We start from the raw sequence: 19671 nt of genomic DNA, 5'->3' as shown, positions 1-19671 counted from the left end.
TACAAATTGGAGATGTTTGGAAACAAGGATAGTAGAATAAATGAGATATGTTTGGAAACATGGATAGTAGAATAAATGAGATATGTTTGGAAACATGGATAGTAGAGATGTGTACTTTCTTTTATTTACACATTTAGCCATTGTATTTTTCAATAATTAATAACAAATGAGAATTGTTTAGAAACATGAATAACATATTTAATACTTATTTTTATTTAAAAATTTAGCCATTGTTTTTACAATAAATTAAACAACTTTCTTTCTATATTTCTTTTTATTTACAATTTTGTCACTATATTTACAATTCTTTTTGGTAAAAATAAAAACACAAACCGAAATATAAATAGTATATTATATAAAACAATTTTTAAAAACAGTATTATTACCTTATTTAGTTTAGTCAAATATAAAAATTTCAAGAGTTCAATTTTCAAAAAGAAAAACACAAAATTAATAATAATTCATAGAAAACTAATCCCAAAAAATTAAAATTTTGAAACATGGATAAAAGTATATCAGTTTTAAAATATACAAAATGGACTAATCTAATTACCTAAAAACATTGTTTTGTCTAAAATAATTATAAAATAAAATTTAAATTTTATATACATATTTCAAATCAAAATAATAACTTAAAGTTGATTTATATCAAAAATTGATTTAAAATATGCATATATTCAAAATTTTATTTTTACTAAAATATTTTCCAATAACCATTATTAAAAAATGTTTCCAATAAATATAAGAAAAATACAACAAAAAATATTAATTTCATATACCAACTTAAATTGTGGTTTTTATATTTCACATTAAACTTTAAGAATATTATATATGTGATTATTTATAAGATGATACATATAAAATACTATTAATTATATGATTATTTATATGATGAACCAATACAATTAATTATATGATGACATATATATGATACATAATACAATAAGAGTGACTAGGACTGGGCGTTCAGGTATCCATTCCGGTTCGTTTTAGATTTGTTTGGGTTTTGAGTTTCCGGGGTCAAAGATTTCAGCTCTATTCATATATTTCTAAATTTAAGTTCGAATTATGACTAGGGCTGGGCATTCAGGTATCCATTCGGATTCATTTCGAATCTGTTTGGGTTAGTTAAATCTGTTCAGGTATTTCTATATTAATTAATATATAAATATGTCATATTGTTTAAACAAAATATGAATGTAAAAGTATTGTACAGTTGCGTTCTAAAATTATTTATTTTAACAACAAACCAGCTAAATATGTTAATTGGAGAGATAATAAAACAAAACCAGAGAAACACATAATTTACCAAAAACACTCTATGTGTCGAATTTATTATAAAAAAGTTCTACTAACATAAATACATTTAATAATTAAAAACAAATAATATATTTCATAAAAGTAAAAAATAATACCCGCGCTTTCGAAGCGCGGGTCAAAACCTAGTATATACTTAAGATTCATTCCAACATAAGTAAGTTTTTTTTTTTCAATTTGAAAAGATAATAAATAAATAATTTTCTATAATATCATTATATATATAAAACCTGCTTTCATTGTTAAAGAAGTTTTTTCTTTGCCTTCACTCATATAAAAATAATCGGGACAGAATTTATTTTATTGTAATGTCAAAGGAACTTTGCGTTAACGGACGTCATTGAGCTTCAGTTTGGGTCGGAAAATAATAGAAGAAGCGATGAAACACACGTTACAGTCTCTCTGTTTTTTTTTTGTAACTTACAGTCTCTCTGTTCCATCGTGAAATTTTGGACCATCTTCCGGACGGGTCTTTTCAAAGCCGATCGTTCCATAGGCTATGATGTAGGCCTTGCAAAGAGTAGTGGCAGTAGCAGCAGCAATGGTAGTAGTCAGGTTAGATAACGATTTGAGTCTATTTTGGATTTTCAGGATTAAATTGTTTTTAGTTTCAGAATATTTATAAATTTCCACCACCTCCCTAGATCTTATATGAGTAATGAACAAATATTTGAACTCAGAGAAGTTAGAGAGAAACAAGAATGAAACAGTTGAACTAATAAAATGTTCATTCATCTTTTAACTCTCATATACTCGTCGTAATTATGTCTCTAATCCTCCATGTAAATATGTAAAAATGGGCCAATGAACTTCTTGGGATATCTATATTATTAAAAGAGAAGTACTCTTTTAAAATACCCCAAAGTTTTTGAAGTTATTTACAATGGCATGCCATTGAGAATTAAATTGAATTTCCTATTTTAATCTTTGTCTTTTTCAGTTAAATTAATGTTGTTTTGTTTCTTTCCTATTTTAATGTTTGTCTTTTTCAGTTAAATTAATATGTTTTTTTATTTCCTATTTTAATGTTTATATTTTTCAGTTAGATTAATGTATTTTGTTTTTTATTTTAACAATTAATGCTATTTTAAAGTTTTTTTTGTCAATATAAAATTGTCTAAACTATTTGAAAATATAAAAAATAGTCAAAATAAACATATAAAGTAGATAAACAATAATCAAAACACCAAAAATATTTAAAATATATATTTATTCTCCATTTAAATATTGAAATTCAACAAGTTTTTTTTTTTAGTTTATGTATTTTGGCTTGCATTACTTAAATTTATATGTTTTGAGAATTTTAAAGTATATATAAATTTTAAAAATTAAAAAAAAAATCAAACGGGTTATCCGTATCTGAACCGAACCCGTAAAGACCCGAATCAAATTCGGAAATCTCAAATCCAAATAGATTTTTAACCGAATCAGTGAGTATCTAAATACACATCCCTAACGTAGTTAATTTTAAATAATCAAATTACAAATACATCATTTAGTATAAATAAATATAAAAATAAAACAGAAAATTAATACCCGTGCAGTCGCACGGGTCAAGATCTAGTTTTAATTAATATGAGTAAAGGCCCATTTCTATGAAAAATAAATAAGCACAAAGGTGATCCATTAACGGCCCAAATGGATCCTAGACAAAAAAAAAAGATTTGGGTCCAGAGAAAGACCCCCAATCTCGAAAAGAAACAGAACAAACAAACCCTAGATTATAACGCCGGACAGAAGAAGAAGAAGAAGAAGATGATGAGGTTCCTGGGAAGCACGTTGGCTAAGGTAATGGAGGGATCTTGTCTTTTGTTTGTTTGTTTTTGTTCTATGCTTTTGGTTGCTCTGTTAATCACTGAGATTGGAAAGGAACAAAATGTTGCAGTCTTGTGGCAAGGGGAGGCTGCAGTGTCGTGATTTTTCATCCGTCGGTGAGAAAGGTATCTCATTTATTTGCACAGCAATATCTATCACCGTCAATCAATTATGTATTATCTGACTTGTATTTAAAATTGGTATTTTGCAATCAAATTTTGTGTGTTAGTTGTTGTGACTAAGCGCGGCTCGAAAGTTGTTGGATACGCCTATAAAGGAGCGTTTTGTGGTATTGGATACGTGATTGGTATGATGTTGATTTGTTAGCATTTTGTTTGTTGATAACCTTGTTCCTTTTTTAACATGTTCGTCTGGTTTGTTTAAGGTGGCTTAACAACAAACTCTGTCTCGGCGCAAGTTCAGGGAGTTGAGGAGGTAGGGATTTGCAATTAGCTCTTTTTTTTCTTTGTTATCATTCTGATGATTCTTATTCCTTTTCTCTTGTTGTGTTCAGAGACTGCTGGAAGTATCGAAAAGCTGTGATGAAACCGAAGCAGCGTTGGAGGCACGAATGAAGAACTGGAAGACGAAGAATATCTAATTTTACTTTTGTGCGTCTCTGTAATACCGAATTATCGAAGACTTGGTATGGGATGTGGGACAAGTTGTTATCTAATTTCACCTTTTTATTATTGTAATAATCAACAGCGCAGCAGTACTTATAATATGTTGCTTTTGTAATAACATAAATATCTTGTTAAGATATTGAAAATATCAATATCCTCAAGTGTTTGTAATGAGCTAGCCAAATTTTTAGAATCTGTGGTGTACAAACAAGATCAGTAGAGCACCGAAATACATAGATAGATAGAGAGAGAGAGAGAGAGATTGCCATCGGGGAAGAGACTAGTCAGAATCGACTCTGTCTTTCATATCCATCAAACGTTTGCGACTGGCTTCAGTCCTTGCCTGAAACATTGGCAAGAAAATAGAATGGTTCAAAATATTGGCTGGCAGATAACGAAAATATATATTAAAAAAAAAGGATTCCTTACCATTGTGAGCTGGGAAGATCTAGTCAACAGATCAACAAAACGCTCGTCGTTCTCTTTAGACAATCTGTCCACTCTGTACCAATGCTCTCTTTTCTTGTAAACATCTGAAAAAAATTGAATAGAACTAGTTAAGGATTTTGGTGCAAAATCTAAAGAAGCATCTATGAATCATGAACATACTTATGGAAGCTTTGATACACCATCCACCAATAAATGCTCCAAAGAGACCCAAGCCATTCTGCTCCGCCAACTCCTGCTTGACCCTCGAGGTCAGAGGGGAAGAAGCGATGGATGAAAAACCTCTACGCCAGTACTGCAGATCTCAATACAAAATCATGAATAGCAGCGAAACCGGATCATACAAATCCGGATAAAAGAAATTTCTAAATAATCACCTTGCCGAAAATCGTTTGCGTCTTCTTCATCATCTCTTGTTGCTGCTGAATCTTCTTCTTCTTCTTCTTCTTCTTCTTCTTCTTCTGCTTTTCCCCTTCCTATCGTCCCTCTCTCTCTCTCTCTTTTGTTTCCCGATAGGAGGATCGTTCGTAGGTGTCGGAGGCCCATTTCTATTGAATGGGCCCAGCTTAGCCCAATTCTACATCGCACTTGGAACATAACTGCTTTGAAACTAGATTACCCCCATCATCATTAATTCTTTCCACTTTGGTCGGAAAGTTGTGTATGGTTGGTTGACATAATAAACTGATCCATTAATGACTAGGACCAGGATATCAGACAAAACGAGCAAATACTAAGTCATAGTACAACGTTTCAGTCGACCGTTTCGTCTCCATGCTACAAATTTGACCAAATAATATTAACTTAAGCTTTGTATATGATCTAATGATGCCATATAGTATGTAACATTTTTGCGTATTATATAATGGTAGTAAACTAAACAGATGTGTTTGCAGAGGCAGATGCTGTATCAATTGCTCTGTTTCAGTCTCTGTTTTGCTTCATGTCCGGACCAAAGGCTTGTGCCAAATGGTCTTTGGTCTCAACGCTGAGACACTATTTAGCTTGTGTCTCAAATGTCAGTCTCTGTTTAGCTTGTGGTCTATTCTCATTCTCCGTTACAAACCCAAACCCATAGGCCATAGCTTTGCCAAACTAACACTTAGAACTCCAAACCCAATACCATCGAACCTTAGCCCAATTTAACTAATAAGAATGCGGCCCACAGTGATATCCCTGAGCCCAATTTAACTAACAGAATTTGACTTTTTTTACAACGAACGAACGTCGAGTGAGCTGGCATATCTTCTACATTCATCACTTTTTAAGTGGGAAAATCGAATTTTAAACCTCCGGAGTGTTGAATATATAAGAATTAATATTAGAGTTCAAACACATAGAGAGCAATAATATAAAGTATATTAGTGTTGAATTTCTACGTACCTTGTCACCATATGCCCAATATACAACAATGGCTACTAGAAACATACAAACGGCGATGAACACATGAGAGATCACCACAGCTTTCCACATTGTCTTCCTTGAGGGATTCTTTGAATCGGAAGGAAGAGTACCCTACAAATATCACAAGAAAACCTCGTCAACACTGACCTAATTTAAGTTGAAAAGGTATATAAATAAGTTTTATAATGCAAATTTTCTAAGTGTTATCTTAAGACCTGTATCTCGAGGATGAGGTTGTTCCCGCGAAATGAAATAGCTATCAATCCAATGGCGTTGAAAATGGTATCGAAACTTGTATCCTTTGTAGCGTAAGAGACATTGTTTTGATCTCTTTGCGAAATACTAGCTAGCGGTAAACTCCAGATTGCGGTGGAGTATGCTATGGCCATAACACCACCGATCAACGAGATCCCAAAAAGAGAATTTAGATTTGGAAACTGACACATGACCACTGCGAGGCAGCTGAAGATCACGAAGCATTGCAAGGTAGTAAGTGGTACTTCGTCATCTTCGTATATAATGTGTAGAAGTTGTTTTATTGTTTTCCCACCGGTTATAACCAGAATCGAACAAGCTCCTCCTGAGAGATACATCACAGGGAATATTCCAAGAAGTTTCCCAAGCTTCACACCTATAATATCGTTATCGTGACATAACGTTAAAATTGTTGCATGACAAAAACGACAAAGTTCTATAGAATTTAATATTACCGAATGAAGCAATTGCGAGTCTCAAGTATCTGCTGAAACGTATTCCGTGTACAGCTTCGTGGAGATGAACAAGAAGCCAAACGGTGTAAAGCTTCCATGCAAACCCCACCGTTAAAATTATCACTCCCCATACCCTGGAAAAAAACACTTTCTAAATATGGTAAAATTGAAAGAGAAGTTATTAAAAGATATAAAGTTTTAATTACAAATGAGATTTTACCATCCTAGTGATGCTAAAGCTGCAGGAAGAAGAAGCACTTGGAGACCAAGTCCCGAGCAGAAAATATGAAACGTCGCCGTATAAACATTCCCTTTTCTTGATTCTGTGATCGGCAGCCACTCTTCTAACGGAATCCGCCCACCGTCTCCGTCGGAGGTTGGCTGTGGATCCTTGGAGAGTGTTTGTGATATAAATGAAGGAGAACCACCACGTTCCTGTGATTCTAAATCAAACAATATGGCCGATGCTTTTTTTGACATTGTATAAAAGATTTAAAACCCTTTTTGTGTGTGTGTGTCTCTCTCTCTCTCGAGGATTCAACGTACAGCCACAAATTGAATGAGTTATGCTGTCTTCCTCTCCATTCACTGGATTATATAGTCAAATTATCGGGAACGTGCGTAATTGGGAAGCTGCGTTATTAAATTTACTTGGGGGTATTTTATAGAGGTCTTTTAAAATTTCGTAACTCTTAAAGTACATTTATATTTTAGCAAAAAAGAACTCTTAAATACATTTTCATTATTGTATATATTTTTCTTAGGTCGAACTCTATCAAATAAAATAAAATAAAATCAAGAATACCCAAAAAGTATTGGTGAACATGATATATAATTGATAGCACATTATCATTAATTCATCATAATTATATACAATATGTTGAGTACTTGACTGTGAACTAGTTTGAAGCAAGAAATCAATTATAAACATTGGGAGTGTTTGTTCAAAAGAAAAAAAACATTGGGAATTTGGGAGTGATAAGATATGACGTGAACATAATGACGTATTCAGTTATGTCACTTTCAAATACCCAAAAGCGAGACCCACGTGTATAAAAATCGAAGTCTTCTGATTTTTTTGGGTGGTGGCTTTATAACTCAAGTGGGTCTGGTCTGGTCGGGTGCAAAAGCTTCCAAGCTGGTTTGCGTGAGATTGTGTTCATTGTCCAATTGAAATTTGTTTGCTCTTTGGTTATTTTGGACCTTTTAGTCAAACACGCGTGTTAATATTCACCCCAATTTCCTTCATTGGTTCTTTGATTACATGATTTTAATGTTTAGCACACGTTGACCCAATTGTTTTCGGTCCAATAGTCGGAGATGGTAACAGTTCGAGTTGCTTTTATACGACGGGCCATACATGTTAAAGTTAAAATAAAGTTAAGCTTGGTAACGACGTGACTAAATAGATTCAGCTAAACAAATAAATGTTAGTTATTTATACTTAACTAATTTTATTTGTTTTTAAAACAAAGTTAGGCAGACGCATTTTGTAATGATACGCATTTTGTAATAGTTAGTCATTTTCAAATATCAATTACTATTATAACCTTATTTCTCTGTTATAGATTTGGATTCGTGATACAAATGGTTTCATCTAATTTTGGATGGCTAAGCTCAAGTCAAATACTAGTTGATAAAAAAAAGAAAAAAAGCTCAAGTCAAAGACAAGATTGGTTTGCGATGTATTGTTCGTCAAGTCTGATCGAGTAAGTCAGCTTTGGCATTACAAAAAAATTATATTTCGGTCGATATACTAGTTGGAAGTACTTTTGACTCGTCACTTTTCTTCTAAAAAGAAGAAGAGTTTTTTAAATGAAATATCAATTTAACAACAATACAACTAGTGTTTTCTCAAAAATAAAAAACAATACAACTAGTGTTTGATGCAAAAAAGAGAGAATAAAACAATACAACTAGCGGTTGTTGGCACTTTACTACGTGGAGCCAAAATCCAAAGGCAGCAATAAGTAGCCGACAAGTAAAGTGGTCCTTAGTGGACACAAGTATGGCTATATCGCATCACACCAACTACATTCTAAAACAAATGTTTATATGTTATCCAAAAAATAATGAAAATTTTGGGAAAACAAATGTTGTCATGAGCGCTTCTGCGAGAATACTGCAACTTCCGATGAAGTCAAACATAAATTAGGGTTTGTGTCTACTGATTCTAGTTCCTTTATCTCACAACTCACAAGGCATGTCTTTAGATCAACACTTCTAAGCCGTCGCATCTGTATGTTATATGTGTTTATAAAGAAAATTGGTTGGTTAGTTAGCTTGGTCTATTCTCGTTCTTCGTTACAAATCGAAAACGATTGTTTTTTTGTCTTCAAACCCATAGGCCATAGCTTTGCCAAACTAACACTTAGAACTCCAAACCCAATACCATCGAACCTTAGCCCAATTTAACTAATAAGAATGCGGCCCACAGTGATATCCCTGAGCCCAATTTAACTAACAGAATTTGACTTTTTTTACAACGAACGAACGTCGAGTGAGCTGGCATATCTTCTACATTCATCACTTTTTAAGTGGGAAAATCGAATTTTAAACCTCCGGAGTGTCACATTCTAACACTTTAAACACTGAAATTTTTTCATTAGCACTTTAAACCTTGAAAGTGTCATTTTTCGCATAACAAAACTCCACCGAAGTTTACTTGTTCTTCAAGGCAAATAAGTGACCGGTACTGTTCATTTGATGATGAGGTGTCAGTTTTTTTTTTTTAAATAATAAAATAGAGAAAATCGAAAAAAATAAAAAAATGGAAAAAAATAAAATCTAAAAATTAAAATTTCAAAACTAAAAATATAACAATTATTTTTTTAAAAAATATGTTAATTTTAAATAAAATAGTTTTTTTCTTATATATTTTAGGTTTTGGTGTGAGTGAAACTTCTTAGATAAGAGACATACCTTTTAAAAATATAGAAAAGAAAAAAATTATTATTATTATGTTATGTAAATTTTACATATTTGTTAAGAGATCTATTGGTATTATTTATAAAAAAATTAGAAAATTTAAGTTTGTTTAAAAAGAAATTAATTTATTAGTGAAGTTTAAAATTAACATATTTAAAAGATTTTTTTTATTTTCAGTTTGAAAATTTAAATTTAATTTTTGAAATTTTAATTTTTATGTTTTAGAAATTTTAGATTTTTTTTGAACTTCCAACTTTTTAGAATTTTTTTGGAATTTTTCGAATTTTTTCTGCATTTTATTATTTTTTGTTATTTTTATTATTAAAAAATAGAAAAACTGACATCTCATCACAAGATGAACATTACCGGTCACCTATTTGGCTTGGAGGTTTGTTATGCTAAAAATGTCACTTTCAAGATTTAAAGTGCTAATAAAAAAACTTGAGTGTTTAAAATGCTAGAAAATAACACTCTCAGGGTTTAAAATACGATTTTCCCCTTTTAAAATCCATTCATATATATATATAAAAGACCTCAGGCATTTTATTATTATCATTAGCAATGTTTATGCATTGCACGAGTGGATCTTCTTTACTTTATTGGCTTTGTTTAAAGACAAATCCAGTAAGACTTGTCTCCTTGGAGTTGATGATACCAGCACTTAAGCCTGGGCATAATAGCCGAAATCCGAACCCGAATCCGGGTTTTAACCGATATCCGAAGAGTAACCCGAACTACCCAAACATATATAGCATACAGTATAAAAAAGATGACAAACTCCCACAAAATGTGAAGAAGACGAGTTTCAAACACAAGAACTCTGGCTCAACTCTGTCATACGAACCAATAGGCCACGTTAACTACATCGTTCATTTCTTTACGTCATTTTATTATAACTCAAACACAATGTATCTTAATTTTAGGTTTTTAATTATGTCTTTTATTTCGGTATAACCCAAACCGAATCGAAAAAATCCGAAACCGAATGATATATGATTACTTTACGGGTTTTACGATGCAATATAAAATATATCCGAACCCGACCCGTACTAATAAATTTTTAGTATGTGACCTTTTAGCGTAAATCCAAAAACCCAAAAACCCGAAAAACCCGACCCGAATTCGAACCGATACCCGAACGCCCATGCCTACCAGCACCATTCATGCATATATTAACTCTCAAAACCTCATGTCCAACCAATAAATATCAGCACATTACAGTTCATGACACAACTACAAGAGCTTTAAAAATACTTGAAAGAGATCAAATTCTGTAGTGTAGATGGTAGACAAGATTTTCACCAACCTTCAAAAAGATTTATATAAGCTGAATGTATCCGCGAGTGGTGCTGTTACTATATGCATGAATTAGACAAGCTATGCTGGCTTTGCATTACGATCTTTTTATAAAATACTAGTTTCATGTGATCAAATCAGAATTCAAGATTTGAACTACCTAAAGATTCCTCATGACTGTCTTCCTTAGTGTTGTATATATGTATTGACCAGGGAGCCAATCAAAAACAGAACAAACACCAAACCATTTTCATCATCTCAAAGCAGAGAAAGAAAACTCAAAGCAAAAGAAAAAATGGCTGTTTCTTTTCATGCTCGTTCTAACAGCGTCCCCACTTTACAACACCCACAAGCTGCTTATGTCGATGAGCAGTTGACAAGATTGAGATCTTCTGAGACAGTGTCTTCATCTTCCAGCTCTTCTATTTACCAAAGACTAAGACCATCTCCAATGGAACACTATTTCACCCTCTATATTTTACACAATAATAGAGTAACTCTATTATTGAGTTGAATTTGCTCCAATGATTCACATTATAATAGAATTACTCTATTATAGAGTGAACCATTGGAGTAAATTCAACTTAGACCATCTCCAATGGAACACTATTTCACCCTTTATATTTTACACAATAATAGAGTAACTCTATTATTGAGTTGAATTTGCTCCAATGGTTCACATTATAATAGAATTACTCTATTATAGTGTGAAATATAGAGTGAATCATTGGAGTAAATTCAACTTAACAATAGAGTTATTCTATTATTGTGTAAAATATAGAGAAGAAAATAGTGCATCATTGGAAATGCTCTAAGCAATCTTCAAGATTTATATGATTCTCTTGACAAGATGATTAGTCTATCTATCACCAACCAGGCTTTATCACAAGATCAGATTGAGAAGCTTATTGATGGATCTCTCATGATCTTGGATTTGTGCAAGGACGCCTTGTCATAGATGAAAGAAGGTCTCAAAGATATCCAATCTATTCTACGAAGAAAGCGTGGAGATCTATCCGCAGAGGTCAAGAAATACTTAGCCACAAGAAAGTCTCTCAAGAAGTCATTCCAAAAAGTACTCAAGAATTTGAAAGTGGGACAAAACAAAGAGAGCACGGATAGATCATTGGTTGTGTTTGGAGAAACACAAGGCGTAACAGTTTCTCTGTTTGAATCTCTATTTAGTTTCATGTCCGGATCAAAGGCTTGTGGAAAATGGTCACTGGTCTCGAAAATTATGTGCCAGAACCAAAGCTAGTTGTGAAGCTGAAGCAAATGAATTCACAAGAGTGGATTCTGTGTTTCAATCTGAGAAGTCGTTGAATATGGAAGATGTGCAGATGTTAGAGTCGTGCATTCAAGATCTTGAAGATGGAATTGAGTCACTCTCAAAGTCAATGATCAAATACAGACTTCTTAACATCTTCTAGGTCATTGCGCCTACAAAATTTTGTACAGAGATGAAAATGTTTTAATATGCTTATAGACGAGAATCAGAAACAAACAAACCTTTTCTAGTCTTGTCTATCTTTATAATTCTTACTTTTTTTTTTGCCTGAAATTTTACTCATCAAATAACCTTCAAGAAACAAGTGGTAAATCAACTAAAAAGTATAGAAATAATTGGAAATGATGTCCTCTAATGAGTAAAACCCACCGATCACCAAGTGTGATCAAACCATAGGACTTGTTAGTTGTTACTTTCACCGCAAGAAACTGGACTTACTTGAATCTCCTTCTGGTTGTATCGTCTGTTTCTAAAGTGTTACTAATTAAGATATTATGCAGTTCTTGTTCTACAATAAAATCAAGAAAAACCTCTTTATATAACTGTCACTTGTCCTTTTCTTTGTTATATGTACTCTGTAGTGCTCTGTCTTATATTGCTACTCTGTTTTGCTCGGTTTAGTATTGTTACTCTGTTTCTCTGTTTTGGTTCGTTAACTTTAACCCTAGTGTAAAAATATTTTCTGAATTAAGGACTTTGTCTGGCTTTAAAGTCCTAAAGCCTCCTTCTTTCTAGCTTCCCAAATAAATAACCATAATAAGATAATTGAATCTGCACGAGGGACTCTGCATCTTATTGTCATTGTTTAAAGAAAAAATTCAGCATGGCTTATATTTAAACAGAACTATTCATGAATATATATAATTCCACTTCGTGCCATTACAATAATGAGCCTTTTAAAAGTTGAAGAAATCAAATCTTGCAAAGTAGGAGGCAGACAATATCTGCATTAACCAACGAAGATTTAAGATAACTAAGATGGTGCACATGATGACATGAATGCATCCACGAGGTGCGCTAATATCAAATATTCATATTAACCAATGAGACATGTCTTGCTGGTTTTGGCATTTTGCATGTACCTAAACCAATAAGATGTAGAACCGTTACCGCAACAACATAATTTAATAAGATAATCCATGTGTATAAATCTGAATCATATCTTTTTCGATTATTAATATTATTGCTGGATGCATTACAGAGATATTTCATAATCGTCGCTGTCACAGACCATGTCTTCCATCGCCAAGGTGTATATAAGTGTTGGCAAGATAGCCAACGTAGTCCAGAACAATACATCTTTCAGTTCTCTGAGCATTTTTCTTTAAATACAAATGGCAGTCTCCTTCCATGTTCGCTCTCACAGTTACCCTTCAAGACAACACCCTCAAGCCGCTCATGTCGATGAGCAATTGACCAGGCTGAGATCTTCTGAGGCAGCTTCAAGCTCTTCTATTTGCCAAAGACTTAGCAACCTTCAAGATTTACATGATTCTCTTGAAAAGATGATTTGTCTATCTATCAACAACCAGGCTTTATCTCAGGAGCAAATTGAGAAGCTTCTTGATGGCTCCCTCAAGATCTTAGATCTGTGCAATATTGCCAAGGAAGATTTGTCGCAGATGAAAGAAGGTCTGATGGAGATCCAATCTATCCTGCGAAGAAAGCGTGGAGATCTATCCGCAGAGGTCAAAAAATATTTAGCCACAAGAAAGTCTCTCAAGAAATCATTTCAAAAAGTAGTCAAGAACTTGAAAATGGGACAAAACAAAGAGAGCCAAGAGTCTTTGGATGTGTTCGGAGAAGCAAAAGCTGTAACAGTTGCTCTGTTTCAGTCTCTGTTTAACTTCATGTCCGGATCAAAGGCTTGTGCCAAATGGTCTTTGGTCTCAACACTGATGAACCAGAACAAAATTACATTTGAAGAAGAAGCAAATGAATTCACAGTGGTGGATTTAGAGTTTCAGTCTGAGAAGTCATTGAAGATTGAGGATTTGCAGATACTAGAGTCATGTATTCAAGATCTTGAAGATGGACTTGAATCACTCTCTAAGTCCTTGATCAAATACAGAGTTTCAATTCTTAACATTCTTTAGGTCATTAAGCCTACAAATTTTTGCACAAAACGAAATGTGAATAGCTCTAAATGAGAATATACAGATTTACCCTATAACTTTGCTTTTATTATCATCCAATTCTTATAGTATTTTTGTTTGTCCATTAAAAACTTACAAGTTACAACATGTATTGCATTACAGACAAAGATATATTTTTTCCTCCCTCTATGGTTACAAACAATCACAGCAACAAGGTTAAACCGTTTTTTTCATCTTCTTAAAAAGGACATGACAAGAAAAGTCAAGTTTTATTGTATATGGTTGGTTGACATAATGAACTGATCCATTAATGACTAGAACCAGGATCTCAGACAAAATGCGCAAATACTAAGTGATATTGAACAAGGCAAAAGCAATGAACAAGACATACCGAACCATAGTCCGTACCAACAACCATCGACTTGAAGAGAGAGAGAGAGAGAGAGATAGATAGAGAGAGAGAGAGAGAGAGAGAGAGAGAGAGAGAAACCTAGTTTCTATCATTTCTGATTATCTCCGCCGATGCTTATTCAAGAAAATCCCCTGAAACCAAAATTGAAGTTGGAGGAGAGAGAAGGTCGGTCGAGGGAGACTCTGCTTTGTAGATACTATGTTTTTGGAAGTTGACTTTTTATGAGAGAGAGGGAGAAGGAGGGGGTAGGTAGGCGTAATCTGGATTTCCCAAGCAAGAGCTCTTCACTGCAAGGTAGATGATGCGCTCTCCAAGTTGTTTCAGCAGCTTGTACCAAGGAGTGAACTCGCCATTCTCAGGCGCACGACGACGATGAAACCTTGTAACAGGAACAATACTCCCATAACCATGGCGGCTGCCAAGTCCCTGTGATATCAAACAGAATGGCAATTGTTTATAATCAATCAATCAATCAATCTGTCCAAAGTTAAAATGAGGAAATCAAGCAATTAAATACGGCAATCAGTCTGTCAAGTTAAAATGAGGAAATCAATCAAGTAAGTATGGAAACCACATTCGTATCACGAATCAAACAAGTAACTTTCAATCAATCTGTCCAAAGTTAAAATGAGGAAATCAAGCAATTAAACGGCAATCAGTCTGTCAAGTTAAAATGAGGAAATCAATCAAGTGAGTATGGAAACTATTTTCGGAAGTCAATCATGGTTCATGAGTAGTCCAAATTTTGTGCAATCCAGAGTTGAAGAGAGATAAAGGAAAATGAAAGGTAAATAAATATTTCAAGTCTTTATCATGATATATAACTCAAAGAATGGTGAATGCTCTTGAGAAGACTATTTTCATCAATCAATGTTGATAACTAATAAATGCAATGGAGATTAATGATGAATAGCTTTTTGAATTGGAATGCATAATGGTTGATTTAGAATGTTGAATTATGTCACTTGTAAAATTTTCTAACTAAAAAATTAATGTAAAATGATGATTTAAAATCAGAATCATCGTTTTGTCATTTATCTTTTTATTTTTTACTTGTCAAAAATTACTTATTTAACTAATAGTATTTGAAATGACTCAATTTTATTGTTTTTATAATTCAATGTTATTTATTTCTATCCAATAATGTTTTTTAACATTTACAAGTAAATCAATGTTTCATTTGTCTTTTTCTTTTAAAATTTATTTTCAATAACATATGCTACCACTTATACAGTAGAAAAGTTGTCAATCTTATTTTGACAAAATGATAACTTTTAATTTGATAACAACCTTACCATATAAATTTACAGTTTTTTCACTTAATTTTACCACAAATTACATCAAATTAAAATTTATCTTTCAAGTCGATTTTAGTTTATACATCGAGTAACTAATTGTCCAAGAATATATATGCAATATAAGATGTTTTCACATTTTAGATAAAATTTAAATGTAATAAAACCACCCACATCAAAACAAAAAAAAATCGCATCATCAAGAAAACATGACAATTTTAGAAGGTAAAGCAAATATTGAGAGAGACGTAAATAAATGATTCATTTAGATCTTTAGATGGGCTTTTTGCAAACAAGTTAGACATTTTAAAGAAATGAAACTGGTAAAATCTATTATAAAAAGAGAGATCTCACCGGGAGAAAAACAAAGAAATGCTTGAATACTTTTTTTTAGTTTTGTTTGGCTACAAATTGCATGCAACGTTTATCGACGACAATCTCATTGTAGGTGATGCATATATACTTTTTAGCGACCTCTCAAGACAAGATTCCAAGAACAAACCATCAAAATAAGACGCATATCATAAAGACAACAAGCATGGCACAAGACGCATATCATAAAAATTCGAACTTTTAATGAGGAAACTGGCCTTAAGAATACTTATCAAAAAAAAAAACTGGCCTTAAGAATCTCTACCAGGAACAACCTCGTGCTTGAGCCCTGCATACTCGCCTTCAGCTCTCTCTCTCTCTGATTACAACGATGTCAACCAGGCAAGTTAAAGCAGTTGACTAGAGAAGCAAAGAGGTCAAGCTCCTTCCTCAGCTGCACGTTTAGTGAGCTCACACCCCCACCTACAAGGATTCTTGAGCCCACCTTTCAAGCAAAACTTGTTTCCATTTCTTCCTAAAAATCGATGAAATTGTATTTTATGGCCGCACATTTGCATGCTGTTGTCTCTTGTCTTTGAAGGTAAGGTGGTAGTGATAGGTTCCAGAGAAATAACTTTTCTTGTATCTTTTGTCTGGAGGCTTGCTTTTCCTTGAAAGATTAAAGGATCTGAGGAGAGATCAAAGATGAGAACTTGGAGGACCAGTAGGCACTAGATAATGGTAGTTTTTGTTCTGTCTTTTTCTTGCTTCTCAAGAAAAGAAAAGAGGGAAACTGCACGAATGTTTTCATGTGTAGATATAGAAAGCATTTCAATAGAACATACTAGCGTAGACCTTAGTAGAATCCAGAACATAAAATAAAATACAAATAAGCATGTTTTCCTGGTATGCAATATCGCCCTTACTATACAAAAAAACATGCTAAAGCCGATGCAGAAAACCAGTCTTGAGTAGTCCACTACTACTGCTTGCAAAATAGTATTGTATTGTTCCAAGGCACTGAAAGTGTGTATACAAACGATGTCCTAAGTCTATAAATTTGTGAGTAATATTTTGTTTCTAACACACTGTTAAATTAGTAGAAGATTCTCCTTGTCCTTTCAGGTAGCGACCTTTCCATATGGCTTATAACGAAGGACCAGTACTACCAAAAGAGCCTCTCAGCTTGAGTTGAGAAGCTTCATGAACGCTGATCTTGATAGTGCGGCTCTGTGATGATCTATAAATGTCGATACACTCCTCGAGATCCGCTTCACACGTCAGAAGAACCCACTCCTTGTCATCATCCAGGTACTTAAGATCAAAGGCTGCAATATTATTATTATCTATGTTAAAACGCCTAGCGATCTCTAGCCGCAACTCTCTGAAGCCCCATGTTGGGAGCAAAGTAAACCTTACGTTGGCCTCACCGAACGTGGCTTTCACTTTAAATCCGCCTCCAGCTTTCAAGCTTCTGCTACGACTCTCTGGTAAACTCTTGAAAAGAGGATGCTCGCTGATTGTTTTGTGGCTTAGTGTTCTTGAGAGAGGCTTTGATTCCTCCATGTTCACTGTGTGAAGTTTTACCTCGCTACGAGCTCTCTTCAAGATTTCACCAGCATTTTCAGCCATCAGAGTAGTGGTTAAAGTATTATTAGCAGTATTGGTGCTTTGATTAGCTTCAGTTGAGCAGCATGTGCTTGAACCAGAGCTGTGGCTACAAGAAGATGATGGTGGTGACCTTGAAGCAACTCCCTGAGCTGAAAGACCCTTTTCGGTTTGAGCATTCAAGTGTCTTGACTGGTCATTGTTCTTGAAGGAAGTTCCAGATACATTCTGGGAGCTCAACTCTGGGAAACTTGTGTAGAATGAATCTAGTTGGATAGAGCCTTGAACACCTTGAACAGAGTCGATAACAAGTTGGAGTTTCTTTAAAGAGTGTCCCACTTTCTTGATCTTCCTGGAAGGCCATCTTGTTATCCCATGTTGCCTACATATTCTTTTCAATGTAGTTGGACAAACTAAAACAACATAAGAATGAATTTAATCACTATCTGAGAAATTTATGAAATATAAATAATTAAAATAACAGGAAGTTTTCTTACCACCAATGTTCTTGGCTGCATCTTTGAGGCTTCCTGCAAAGTACTGTCTAAGAACTTCTAAACCAATCGTCTTTTCTGTTTTTGTTCTTCTCTTTTCACCTGGTCTTCTACTTCCTAACAACGGTTGTCCTTGTCCCACACCAAAGGAAGATGCATCAAAGCTACTGTGGCCACGGCTAATCTGATTCTTGTTGTCCCAGCCAGATGTCAGCATGAACTCTTCTTTGGGCTCTTCTTTCTGATACTCCCATGAAAGGGACACGCCTTTACCCTTCTCGTTAGCCTTTATCATGTGGGAGATCCATGAGGAATCTTCCTGAGAGATCTCTTCCAAAGGCAAAGGTTCCAGAGGCAAAGGGTTCTCTGAGAAAAGCAGTTCCTCTTTAACGGGAAACACCACTTCCAGCTCTAGCTCTTTATCAATGACAAGATTCAAGCTCCTGAAATCATTCTGCAGTGTCACAGACAGTGACTTGAGCGTTTCTTGTTGCGCTTCTGTGTCAAGACAACTTTTGGGAAAGAAAAACTCCAACACAAACTCAACAGAACCATTGAATTTGTTTTTCAAAGGGACAGCCAAAGCGGCATGTAGACCAGAGATCTTAGCGTGGTGCGCAAGAGAGTAATTGGTCTTGCTAAAAGTGGTAACTTCAGGGACAAAGAACAGTTTGGTCGCTTTAAATGCTTTTCCCACAATGCCTTCCCCTTGAAGCAAATGGTGTTCAGAGCATGCCACTTGGAAATGATAACTCTGTTGGTCCAGAACAAAGCAAGCAGAATCCACGGTTGAAACACACTCAGAGAAGTTCTCATCTGAATGTCTGGATCCACCTCTGCCTTGCCTAGCACACGGTGCCCATGTTAAAGCCAGAGGCAGATCATATGATCTGCAGACTGATGTCAAAAAGACTGATACCTCAGGTAATGCTGCATAATAGAATTGATCATAGACCTGCAGAAACTGTAAATGACACTTAGCAAAGTCATTGTTATCAAATTGATTTGGTTTTAGAGAACATTTTTTGACACACCTCACTGCTTGGAGATTTCAAGTTTTCTGAACTTCTTAGATTAACAGCCTACAGAAATACAGCAACCTCTTTAGGCTAACACAAATACACAAACAAAACTTGTGATCCAAAGGGGCAGAGAGAAAACCTCTAGAGCTTTACAGATATTCTCAAGTTCTGGCTTGTAATTCATCTTTTGAGTTGTTCTGACAATCTCAACAACACCTAGACAAATCCCACTACCTCTTTCAAACACAGGAAGAGCTAATGATCCACGAACATCACATCTCTGAGCTTCTTTGATGCGTGGATACTCTTCACTTCTGAAGAACCGCACATCAGGTGTCCACTCAGGTAACTTCCCAAGGAACACACGGCCAGGGAGACCTACAGACTCCTTGGAATCCTCATCAGCCAGGAAGTTGTATTCCACTGAGGCATCTCTGTATCTTTTAAGACTCAAGTGTTTTGGGTTGAAGGAATGTGGCTGCTCCAAAGTGGTGAGGAAGTTCTTGCCTTCTTGTTGGATTGGCACCCATATCTGTATAAGGGAGTCTTTATCCTGCACCGCCTCGTTAAGACCCTTGATAGCTTGTACTAGTCTTCTTTC

At 34.3% G+C, this 19671-nt stretch overlaps 5 protein-coding genes and 1 pseudogene across 7 annotated transcripts; 3 read left to right on the top strand and 3 right to left on the bottom strand.

The window, feature by feature from the left end:
* Positions 1–2912: 2912 nt before the first annotated feature.
* Positions 2913–3919, top strand: LOC130504700 (uncharacterized). 3 transcript variants are annotated; one of them, XM_056999319.1, is made up of 5 exons: positions 2927–3105; positions 3203–3257; positions 3365–3439; positions 3518–3567; positions 3647–3919. In XM_056999319.1, exons 1-5 carry the CDS (start codon positions 2956–2958, stop codon positions 3731–3733), a joined length of 417 nt encoding a protein of 138 aa, XP_056855299.1. In that variant the 5' UTR covers positions 2927–2955; the 3' UTR covers positions 3734–3919. The 3 variants fall into 3 exon arrangements, with proteins under 3 accessions (XP_056855300.1, XP_056855299.1, XP_056855298.1); XM_056999318.1 differs by having other exon boundaries at positions 2941–3105; positions 3362–3439; XM_056999320.1 differs by lacking the exon at positions 3365–3439 and having other exon boundaries at positions 2913–3105.
* On the bottom strand, positions 3849–4725 carry LOC108849438 (uncharacterized). Its single transcript, XM_056999321.1, has 4 exons — positions 4583–4725; positions 4368–4500; positions 4188–4291; positions 3849–4101 (listed from the first exon to the last, which is right to left on the bottom strand). The coding sequence occupies exons 1-4, from the start codon at positions 4613–4615 to the stop codon at positions 4039–4041; spliced, it is 333 nt and encodes a 110-aa protein (XP_056855301.1). The 5' UTR covers positions 4616–4725; the 3' UTR covers positions 3849–4038.
* A 238-nt stretch (positions 4726–4963) lies between these two features.
* On the bottom strand, positions 4964–6898 carry LOC130504701 (lysine histidine transporter-like 7). The gene is made up of 4 exons (XM_056999322.1): positions 6540–6898; positions 6320–6453; positions 5825–6240; positions 4964–5720 (listed from the first exon to the last, which is right to left on the bottom strand). Exons 1-4 carry the CDS (start codon positions 6797–6799, stop codon positions 5490–5492), a joined length of 1041 nt encoding a protein of 346 aa, XP_056855302.1. The 5' UTR covers positions 6800–6898; the 3' UTR covers positions 4964–5489.
* Positions 6899–10838: 3940 nt separating this feature from the next.
* LOC108849926 (uncharacterized) lies at positions 10839–11973 on the top strand (annotated as a pseudogene).
* A 1169-nt stretch (positions 11974–13142) lies between these two features.
* On the top strand, positions 13143–13991 carry LOC130504702 (uncharacterized). Its single transcript, XM_056999323.1, has one exon. It carries the CDS (start codon positions 13166–13168, stop codon positions 13925–13927), a length of 762 nt encoding a protein of 253 aa, XP_056855303.1. The 5' UTR covers positions 13143–13165; the 3' UTR covers positions 13928–13991.
* A 2818-nt stretch (positions 13992–16809) lies between these two features.
* Positions 16810–19659, bottom strand: LOC108848476 (protein NLP2; the record flags this gene model as incomplete). The annotated part of the gene is made up of 4 exons (XM_018621854.2): positions 16810–17967; positions 18052–19003; positions 19083–19130; positions 19210–19659. Coding segments are annotated over 4 exons (2325 nt in total), but the record flags the coding sequence as incomplete, so codon positions are not given.
* Positions 19660–19671: the final 12 nt, after the last annotated feature.

Source organism: Raphanus sativus, unplaced genomic scaffold (assembly GCF_000801105.2).
Source record: "Raphanus sativus cultivar WK10039 unplaced genomic scaffold, ASM80110v3 Scaffold1741, whole genome shotgun sequence".
Classification (NCBI taxonomy): Eukaryota; Viridiplantae; Streptophyta; class Magnoliopsida; order Brassicales; family Brassicaceae; genus Raphanus; species Raphanus sativus.
This window is presented reverse-complemented; position numbering and strand designations above follow the sequence as displayed.